The 10,930-nt window shown below is 56.9% G+C and overlaps 1 protein-coding gene across 1 annotated transcript in view; it reads right to left on the bottom strand.

The window, feature by feature from the left end:
• The window catches only part of Spsb1 (splA/ryanodine receptor domain and SOCS box containing 1), a 51,387-nt gene that overhangs the window by 1,284 nt on the left and 39,173 nt on the right, over window positions 1-10,930 (bottom strand). The window contains exon 2 of the mRNA XM_004639635.2: window positions 4,605-5,408. Coding sequence (XP_004639692.1) covers window positions 4,605-5,298 — 694 coding nt within the window. The 5' untranslated portion in view covers window positions 5,299-5,408. The remainder of the gene's footprint in view (window positions 1-4,604; window positions 5,409-10,930) is intronic.

The following is a 10,930-nucleotide window of genomic DNA, read 5'->3' as shown; positions in this document are numbered from 1 at the left end:
CAGATGTTAATAAATAAACACTTAATGAAATTTATTTTTGAGACAGTCTTGCGATGTAGCTCAGGCTAGCCGCTAGTGAATTTGATTTTAATTCCAACTGAACAGTGAACTCAGAGAGGCTGCTCTGGTGGTATTGTTCAGTAAGCCATGTGCCAATGTGGACAACGGTTATCCTGAGAGATGATGTGACAGTCACTGAAAGGCCACGATCACCATTGTCTCCAGTTTACAAAAAGAGGAATGTGACAGAGTTTAAATAACTGGTCCAGAGCTGTCCTGCTGGAGGAGACAGAGCTGAGACTTGAACCCAGGGCCTCCCTGGCCTCGCCCTGGGCTGCTCTGCCTTGCCTGGGCAGACAGCACCTTCAGCGTGTATCACTCCAGGGACATGGGCTTCCTATCCAGCTCCACCCACAAACCAGGGGCCCACTGCCACTCCTCGGGGTGGGTGGGCACTGGGCACCCGCCCTCTTGGCTGGGCCTCTGCTTCCAAGCCCACCCCCCCTCAGAGGCTAAGATGCTCATTCACAGAAATGATCTGAATGAATGAGAGGGGGTGATCTAAACACACAGCTGAGAAATCAGGAAGCAACTCAGGTGCTGTTGTGGGACAGAAGCTTGTGGAACCAGAGAAGCCCGGGTGCCACCTTTGGTGTTTCCATGAGATGCAGCTATCATCTGTGGGCTGCTTTGGAGCAGCAGAAGGTGGCCAGGGCAGCAGGGCAGGGAGGGTGACCAAGCTTCCCAGATCCCGCGTGGGTTGGAGGCACAGGAAGGGGCAACCGTCAGCACCCAGGCCAGCATCTGGGGAGTCCAAGGCTCCAAGCCCTCCCCGAACCCCAGAGCATGGCAACTCTCACCACACTTAGTGCGGGGTGCAAAGGGGCACTGAGTGCTGACTGGCTGGGGAGATGCTGTCTTGGTGGGGAGCAGTGGGGCCGGGTGGGGAGGACCTCAAGGCCAGGGCTGTCCCAGGGCAGTGGTCAGCTGCTGTGCACAGAGGCTGTTTCTTCCTGGGTCTCTAGGCCCTGTGTCCCCAACCCTGTCCCCAGAAAGACAGCGATGGCTTGCAGCCTCGGCACAGAGATAAGTGGCCTGGGGTCAGTGCAGGCTGGACAGCAGAGAGGTCACACAGGGACACCCTGGAACTTGGGCCTTTGCCTGGCCCAGCACAAGGGAGGGACTCTGCTGGGGAGACCCTGCCTGACATGTTGGCACCCGGGAGACCCTGCAGAGGGCATCCATGCCAGGCTTCCCTGAGAAGGTCAGGGGACCTGGGTGATTTCCTAAAGAGAAGGGCACCTCTAAGATGGCTACCATCCAGCCTGACACTAAGGTGACAGAGGTGGCCAGAACTGGCCGGGACTTCTACCTGTCACATCTGTTCCTTGGGTGGCCAACAGGATTCAGGTCTCACTGTGACATCCTGACTTCCTCATTTGTCTTAGAAGCCCACATACTCTCCCGGATAGTGGACTCAGGGGCACCGACTTCACCCTATGGGGACCCAGCAGCCACAGGGATGCTGTCAGGAAGGAGCAGGGGCCATGTGTCACATTCCTCCCCTAGGCAGCAGCATAGGCGAGGACAGCCTATGGGAACAGCCTATATCCGCTGCATCTACAACCATGGGGGTTGGGGGTGTCCCCTAATGCATGAGCACCCCGCAATTTCAGCATGTGACCCTGCTTGGGCGCAGGGTCTCAAAGATGTAATGAGTCAAAATGAGGTCACACTGCACAACAGCGGCCTAAATCCACTGCAGAGGACACAGAGATGTACAGACTCGCACTGGGACAGGCCAGGTGGGGACAGAGAGGGGAGGGAGGGACACAGATTCAAGCCTGGGGAGGCCCAGGCTGCTGGCAGCCAGCATGAGCCGTGGAGTCAGGGAGCCAGGCGGGGAGTTGCCTCTCCTGCAGTTCCACGGAGGAAGCTGGGCCTGCTGACAGCTTGATCTCGGACATCTGCCTCTGTGTGGTGAGAGCATGCATTTCTGTCCAGTTAAAAGGCCCAGCTCAGAGGACGGTCCCTTGTGATGGTGACCCCAGGAAATGAATGACCACTGCCTGCTTCCTCCATCACGCTGCCACCCCACCCCACCCCAGGGACTCCTGGAGAGGTCAGCGATGACCTGGTCACCATAGCCAAAGCAGCCGTTGAACCTGAACTGTCATTACTCAGTCCTCCTTGAAGCTTTTCTCCAGATGGCCACCACACCGTGGGTCCCTTCCAGCCACATGACCGCTCCTAGTCGGCCACCATGGGCCTCTGTCCTCCAATAGGGCCCAGCCCATTCTCTGGTGACTTAATCCAGGAGCACAGCTTTGAATGCCACCTGTGTGTGAGGACCTGTCCCTCATCCTTTCTCGCCTGGCCTACTGTCATGGTGACCATACCGCCACTGTCACGGCGGCCACTCTCAGCAGCTCCTCCTCACACTTGTACTTTCCCCTCATGAAAGCCACTGAGGAGTGCAACACACCACACCTCGCCCACCCTGGTGGAGGGCAATGTGCCCCGTCAAAGGAACTGACGACATCCCTGTTCCCCTCTGGACCCTCCAAAGTCAGTCACCTCTGAGTGGGACTGGGGAAGACACGGACCAAGGTCCTGCATGACCTGGTGTTTTGATCCGGGTGGAGAGGAAAGGGCTCCCTGTTGCCCAGTGTCCTCCTGTGACACTGAGTCTATCCAGATTCCTGCTCATGGCTGTGGCTTCCAGTGAGCTACTCCCATTCTTATAAGCCTCCCAAGCACTCCAGGATTTGCCAAACAAGAAGAGTCACCAAAGCCCCCAAGTTCCCCTCAGACACAGAGTGAAAGAGAGCAGACTAGGGCCTGGGACGTAGGAGGCATCAGCAGGACCCCCATGGGCCCGCAGGGGCAGAGGGAACAGAGCGAGCAAAAGCGCCCAGACCTCAGAGAGTGCTCTCAGGACCCGCGGCCTTCCTCCATCCCGTCTGCTTTCTGGCTCCAACACTGTTCTGGCGAGAGGAGGGAGGCACACTGAAGCCAGCGCCCCTCTCTCTGGGATCCCGGGACCCCCACTGGGGCAAATGAGACTGCCACCTCTGCCGGGAGTGCTATGTCCCATACAAAGCCGGAGTTCAGGACCAGGAGGAGGAGGAGAAGGGAGGCTTCCAAAGAGAGGGGCTTAGCGTTCCCGACGCCTGAGTGCTCTGGGATCTCCCACGCTTGACACGGGACAGAGGATCATGAGAAGACCCCAGAGCGGGAGACTGCGACACAGCGTGTGCTCCCGTCCTGTGCTGGCCTGCCCTATGGGGTGGGGTTAGGACTGTAGGTGCCGGGTTGTGCCCATCTTTAAGGATGAGCCGGAGACTGCGGATGGAGAGGGACCACACTGTCCGAAGCTCCTCGAGGGAGGGCTCGGCGAGGGGTGGGCACTCCTGGAACGCCAAGCACCTCTCCTTGCCAGCCCACTGGCACGGACACCAAGCCAGGCACGACAGAGCTGCTAACCCACCAGCACAGAGCGCCACACTGGGTCTGAGAAGGGCTGCTCCCCCTCCAAGGGAAACACAGAAATCACTCCGGATGCATCCTGTTTCTCAGCCACTGGCTCCTCCTGCTGTCTCCTGACATCAGGACTGAATGATCCCCCTGGGGACCATGCACCCAAAGGAGCCTCCGGTAACAGGACAAAGACCCCAAATCTGTCTAGTGAGTGTAAGCAGTCACTGGTGTTCCTTTCACGGAGGGGGCCCAGGCTGCAGACCTCAACTCTACAACAGACTGGCTGCTGTGCTAGAATTTGGTCAACTGCAGATCCAACTGGGAAGGTGGTTTGTCAGAGACAAGGATCCCTCAGCTCCTCATCCATCATTCATTCAGCCATCATCCTTCATGCAGCCACTCAAGAATCCATCATCTGCCCATCCAGCCATCCATTCATCATCTATCTATCTACCCATCCACCCACTGTCCAACCATCCATCGTCCATTCATCCATTTATCATTCATCCGTCATTCACACACCATCCATCCATCCATCCATCCATCCGTCCATCCATCCATCATCCACCTATCCATCAATCCATTTATCTATGAGTAGGTAGTCCAGCAAATTCTGCCTAGAACTCTTAGCTTAACCAGATGCAGGCAAGCCTGGTTTCTGGAGCTCTGCATACAATGGGATATTGTATACAATGGGATACTTCAAAACATTTTAAAAGCTGGGCTGGCAGTGCATGCCTCTAACCCCAGCACTTAGGAGGTTGAGGTGGGAGGATCAATGCAAGTTCAAGGCTACTCTGAGCTACTTAGTGAGTTCAAAACCAGCCTCAACTACATAGTGAGACTCTGTCTTACAAAAAAAAAAAAATTGTCCAGGCATGGTGGCACATTCCTATAATCTCAGTATTTGGGAGGCTGAGGCAGGAGGGTCATTTTGAATTCAAGACCAGCCGGAGCTGCAAAGCCAGCTCAAGGCCAGCCTGAACTACATATCAAAACCCTTTCTCAAAAAGTAAAAAAAAAAGAATTAAACCTAACAACTACATAAACCTTTGACCCAAGCCCAGCCAGGGCCATGGGGACATCGGGACGGCACAGCCTGGGACATCGTGGGCAACACTTACGATCAAGTCCATTCAAGTAGCGCATGCGGATCTCACAGTGGCCCCAGACGGCACTCACTACAGGATACAGTTTTTTGCCCTTGAGTCCCCGAAAAGCCACCCCCATGTACTGTCCATCCACGATGAAGCTCAGGGTCCCATCATCCATGTCCAGGGCCACAAGGAAGGAGTCGGGGACAATGAATGTCTCGTCCGGCTCCAGAAAGGCTGGGTACGTTTTGCTGGGCTGGTTCTTGCCATCATGGTAGAGCCGGTTGCGCCCCAAGTCCCAGCCCCAGGACTCGTGGTTATTCCCCACGAGGGTGGTGTACCCAACAGAGTGCAGCGGGGCATCGGCCGTGGCTACCCCCACCACCGCGTGTGTGCCCCGCTGTCGCATGGCCCACGTGATCTGCCACACGTGCAGCCCTCTTGTGTACCCAACTTTGCCCCTGATGGCGTCTGTGCTCTGGGCCACCGGGTGCCGGTGAAAGGTCAGCTTGTCATCCTCCTTGACGAAGACGTTGAGTGAGCGGTCGTCATTGTTCCAGGAGTGCAGCAGCTGGATGTCGTAGGACACGGGCGGCATGTCGAGCAGCAGGTCCAGCCGCGTGGGCTTGCAGTAATCCAGGCCCTGGAGCTCCTGCTTCAGGGGCCGGTACATGGGGTCCCGCATATCCACAGTCTTGATCCCCCCAGTGACCTTCTGACCCATGGTGGCCTCTGGTTTCACCGGCTCTTGGACTCCCAAAGCAAACTCATCAGTTTCAGGGTAGTTGGAATTCCTGGAAAGGTTGCTAGGAGACCTCTGCACACCCGGGGTACCTGGTGGGGGTGAGAAATGGGAAGCCCGTGAGTAGGTCTACAGGAGGAGGGGAAACAGGGTCAGCCAGGAGTGCAGGCGCAGCAGGGTACAGCAGTCTGCGGCCCCAGCTCTCTCGCACCTGAGATCCCCAGCAGCCTGGGGTCCTGGTACAGAATGAAATGCCCCTTCCCTGAGGCCACGCTGCCACTGCACACCACCATAGACCACGAGGTCTGTGTGGAGCAGCGGGAGGGGGCCAGGTGCCACCCTCAGTACATCTGGTAAGCCTGGGGTGCTCCATGGATGCCCACTGGTACCCAGCCAGGGTTACACAGGGCAGAAGGCAAAGGTGACACAGAAACCTGAGTCAGCAAAAAATCATGGGCCGCTTCTTGGTTAGTGTGAAGAGTGCCCAGGACCTGGCCTGGCTGCAGACAGGGAAGGCAGAGTGCTGAGGTACCGGTCCCGCTCCTCCAACACAGTCACTCTAACACTCACAGTCAACACATTCTTGGGGCACAACTGATGCAGACCAGAAGCGCAACTTCTGGTCTGTGTGTGCACTTGCTAGGGAGCTCCTGGCTACCTCTAGGGTCTGTCCCCTAGACCCAGCAGCCCCTAGTGGGTCTCTGTCTCATCCAGGAAGGGGTCCTGATGCAGATGGGCACAAGCACTCTCATCCACCCCAGATGGTTCTGGGCAACACTGAGATGACTGACGGCCAATGATCCCCACCCATGCCCTCACACAGAGCACTGGGGGAGCAGGTCCACCCATACGGTACCGTCCTTCCTGGCTCACTGTCCCATAGAACTTTTAAGGGAATGGGGACACAGGGCTGGGGATACGAGGCTACTGGCACTGCATCCCTTGGGTCTGGCCTTGGAGAAGGAAGATCCCATGCCCACTGGGCTCCTAGGTTTCACTCAGAGCAATGGCTCTTTCTGCCACTGCACACCACCTTGGCCTCCAGAAGGGACGCTTGGCTGCTGGGCCTGGTGGACAGGATTTGCTGGACAAACGGGAAGCAGGCTCTTGGCTGGCTGGTAATGTAACAAGACAGTCTGCAAGGGGGCTGGGAACAGAGTCCTGCAGCATCACTGAGGTGCCCGAGAGAACACAAGGGACGCCAGTGAGGAAGCTGTGGGCTGCCAGGCACAGGGACATCTGGGGACTGCTGAGTGCTGTCCTGCCACTCTCATAGGGTCTGCAGAGACAGGGGCTGGGACAGGGCCTCCAGTGAGCCCCATGGGTTGCCTCCTGCAGGCGCACCCCAAGTAAAGGCCCCATGGAAGGCCGGCGCCCAAAGCCTGATGCCAAGGGCAGCTTGTACTTCTTGCCTCCCTCTCTGGTGTGAGTCTGAGGGCCCCTGCGCCTAGGGGCACAGTCATCTCTTGGAGATGGGCTGGGACTTCTGTACCCAATGTGGTCAGGATGGGACAGAGCTGAGTCCCTGTACAGCTGTGACTGCCCTGGTGCCAGAACGTCCTGTGGGTACTGTGACTTCACATCCTGGATCTCCAGGGACAACGCTAATGTCAGCCTCTCAGGGCTGGGTGTGCAAATGGGGTCCTGCTAAAGGCAAACTCCTGTTCAGAGTCACCTCTGGGCCCCCAGCCCAATTCTCTGGCTGGATACCCCTCTGCTTGGTGCCCAGTGACCTCCATGTCCCAGTTCTGCAGGACCCTATGGCAACAGAGGGCAGCTCCTCGGGAAAAGGAGGAGGAGAGAGTTCGTGTGGCTGCTTCTTGCAGGGCCTTGGTCAGAAACATCGTCTGAGGAGGAGGAGGCTGGGGAGAGGCCGAGGGACCCCTCTACAACCCTGGGGTAATGTCCTCACAAGGGTCCCTGGGCCACCCACTTTGTGTACTGAAGCCATTCTGTCACCCGAGTCAGTTCCTATGTGGCCAACTGCCATGACAATACTAGGGTCACTCTCGATTCATTTGTCCCCTGCCACCCTGTGCTAGTTGAGGACACTTCTTTCTTGTCATCTGTCACCCTCCTTCTGGGCACACCTAGCTACATCTTGACGATGTAAGAACAGAGAAGCCACGCATTCATTCTCCTCCTGTCCATTTTTAATTACGGGCCAGTCCTGCAAGAACCTAGGGACCCTGACTGGCCACTGCCACTGTCCCAGGATAACAGCCTTGGGCACATTCCTGGGGCCCATCCTGGACTCACACACTCACACAGGACAATCATGGCTTTAGCACTAAGCTTCACCCTTAGCTTTCCTGAGCTCATCCGTAAGCTCACACCACCTGTGCGTCACACGCTTCCCTAAAATTCAGTGGAGATGACATTCCAGAGAGGACCTGGGACAGCGGACGCTTTGCTTTTGTTTTTATTCTGTCCTAGAATGTGCACCAGGCATTGAGAAAGATCACTACTAACCACATTTCTGGGTCTTCAAAGCCTTTTGGCCACAAGCCAGGGACCTGGAACACTGGGTAAGGTCAGACGAAGGTGAAAGGTCAGTTCTAAACCAGCGCTGCCTCACTCCTGTGAATGGCCACATAGAATGTATTTCAGGCTTTGGACTCCACACATAAGGAAACAGGTACAGCTGTGTTCCAGCGGAGCTGGAAGGAAACGTGCAGTCTGCTGGCTGTTCTAACCCTGTGCAAAATTAATGACCCCAGGTACCCAGACATGGAGCTCCGGACGGGATGGGGCGCACCGGCCAGGCTGGGGACACGGGGGGTGGCACTGTACAGCTCCCGCCCACTCGGGCCACCGCAGCTCCACCGGGCCAGGTGGGAATCTAGACGTGCACAGCAAAGTGCTGGCAGGAAGTGGGGAAATCGGTCAGGGTGTGGGCTCCAGGGTCACCCCCATTTCTTGCTGTTGTGGGCAGAATTCTGAAGCCCAGGCTTCCCAGGGCCTAGAGCTGCCACTGGAGTCTCAAGGCCTGGGCTCAAGAGGCAGAGGGCTCAGCCTTGTCTCCACCCACAAAAAGCCAAGCCACAAAAGGTATGAAGAGTGTGGCTGTGTACTGTCCTGCCGGGTAGAGCGGACAGCAGGGGCGAGAGGCGGTCCTGCTGCTGCACTGGGCCCTGCTGTCACACACACACACACACACACACACACACACTCTCTTACACACCCACACACTCACGCTCACACACACACACACACTCATACACATCTACCCACTCACACTCACACACTCACACATACTCTCATACACCCACCCACACCCACACCCACACACACACACACTCTTGTGCCTGTGCGCATGTCACACACTGGGCAGTGAGGCTGACTGGGCTCACAGGACTCTGGCTGGTGGCTCCTGTTCTTCACTCCTTAGTGCCAAGTTCTCATTCCCAGAAAGCCACTCTCAAAATAGCCACGTGTCCCCTGGAGTAGCTGTTCCTCCTCACAGCCCTCTCAAGCCCACCCCTCGACCATCCCATGCCTGCCCTGAACCCCTCTTGCCCCACCAGAATTCTGGCAGCCCCAAAGAATGAGCAATGCCCCTGCGCTCTGCCCCAGGGCTCCTGGCTGGCTGTCACATGCAGGGCTCCAGCATCTGTGCGGCCCGCAGGCCAGGCCAGGGGTCGCTGCAGGAGGAGGAGCTCAGCTTACCCCAAGGAGCAGGGTTAGGATTGGGGTCAGCTGAGCTCCTCCTCCCTCCCTCTGTCCCCAACCCTGCCTGCCCCACACAGCTGGGAACAAGAGGGGCACTGGTCTCCAGCATTAGTGTGGTACTGTGTGTCCAGGCTCCTGGGTTGGAGGAGGGCGGGGTACAACTGGATGGACACACACACACACACACACACACACACATACCCTGTACACACATATGCTCACATGCACACCCACATGTGCACACCTTCACTACATTCACTTAGAACAGAGTGAACAGGATCAACAGCATGGGCCAGGGCCACCTCATGCCCCCCCAAATCACACCAAGCCTGGGTTTGGACCAAGCCACCCCGATCCCCATGGGAGGAGTCCCCCCACACACTGCTGCCACACAAGTCCCCGGGGTCACCAGACAGCTCCTGGCTCACACCTGCCTGGCAAGGGGTGGCCCAGGCTCCAAGAACTCACTGGAAATTCAGTCCCAGCCTGGGCCCTGGGAAGGGGGTTCCCCAAGCTAGCACCCTGCTGTGGCGGCAGCCTCAGTTCAGGTCTCCTGGGGGTAGCAGGGGAGCAAAGTACCTTGTAGACAACTTCCCTCCAGATTCTCCCATTCCTAGGCCCAGACGCGATGAGGACCCCTAGGGCGGGAGAAGCAGGGGCTAAACACACCCCAAAGTGCACAGTAAGGCCTGAGAATGCACTGTGAGCTGGGAGGGCCGGAGGGACAAGAGGACCGCTCCCAGAGGGGGTACTGCAAGGCAGAGGCAGGGGTGAGGTCGCAGAACAGTGTCTGGGAGAGAGAGCACAGGAATCCTCCGGGTCAACAGAGAAGATGTGGGCGGTCTGACGGGACAGCCCTCGAGACACTCGAGTGGCAGTGGCTCTGGCCACACTCATGCCGATGCCACACACCCACACACTGCTCTTCTGGGAGTCCTAGCCACCAGCCCTGGCTGTCTTGCACAAGGACATGGGCTGGGCCACGCCGCCCTGGGGGATGAGGCAGGGCCTGGATGTGCCAACACCTGCAGGATGTCCCTCTAGGCCATCAACAATATAAATAGCAAACTGCCAAACCACTGTGGGAGCAGAGGCCCTGTAGAGCATGGGGCCTAAGGACTGTCCCTGGTATCCACTGCACCCCAAGCTGCTTCACAGCTTAAAATGCATCGACTACTTAAGGAATGTGATTTTATTTATTTATTTATTTATTTATTTATTTATTTAGGTCTTTTTGAGACAGAGTCTTGCTATGCGGTTCAGTCTGGCCTTGAGCTCACTTTGTAGCCCAGGCTGGTCTTGAATTCACAACGATTTTCCTGCCTCAGCCTCCTGAGTGCTGGGATTACAGGGGTTATACCACCATGCCTGGCTAGCAAAGTGATGTTCTGAGCACATAAAAGAGAATCAAAGTCCAAAAAGAAGCCAGGGAGATAGCTCAGTAGCTTAAGCACCTGTCTGACAAGCGCAAGGTCCTGAGTTAAATCCTTAGTACCAGAAAAAAAAAGGCTGAAAGGTGTGCGTGGAACGCACTCTATCTCAGAGCAGTTTACTCCGGAGCAACCCGCAGCCTCCCCACTGTACCATTCACCAAGCAAGCCCAGGGCAGATGTTATGAGGGGTGTCCTCGGCTGTACCCGTGGAGGGCCACAGCTGTCAGCTGTCCACAATGGGCAGAGCAGCGCTGACAGTGAAAGGACTGCGGGGAAGCTCTGTGCTGTCCCGAATGGGAACATTATAATGATTTTTCTCCACGACTTCCAAGTACGCTCTATATCACCCATCTATCCCCAAAGGACAAGGACCTTGGAAACCTAGAAGGGCAGGACGCCCTCCGTGTGTGCGGCTCTGCCAGGACAGCGGGGCCACCTGCCTGAGACCCGAGACGTTCCTCAACAACAGTCACAGCCCTGTGGGCCTCGCCTGCCCGCAGTGTGCTTTC

The sequence above is a fragment of the Octodon degus genome, unplaced genomic scaffold (genome assembly GCF_000260255.1).
Source record: "Octodon degus isolate 3935 unplaced genomic scaffold, OctDeg1.0 scaffold00113, whole genome shotgun sequence".
Taxonomy (NCBI): Eukaryota; Metazoa; Chordata; class Mammalia; order Rodentia; family Octodontidae; genus Octodon; species Octodon degus.
Note: the sequence above shows the minus strand (reverse complement) of the source record. Positions and strands in the feature narration are given on the sequence as shown.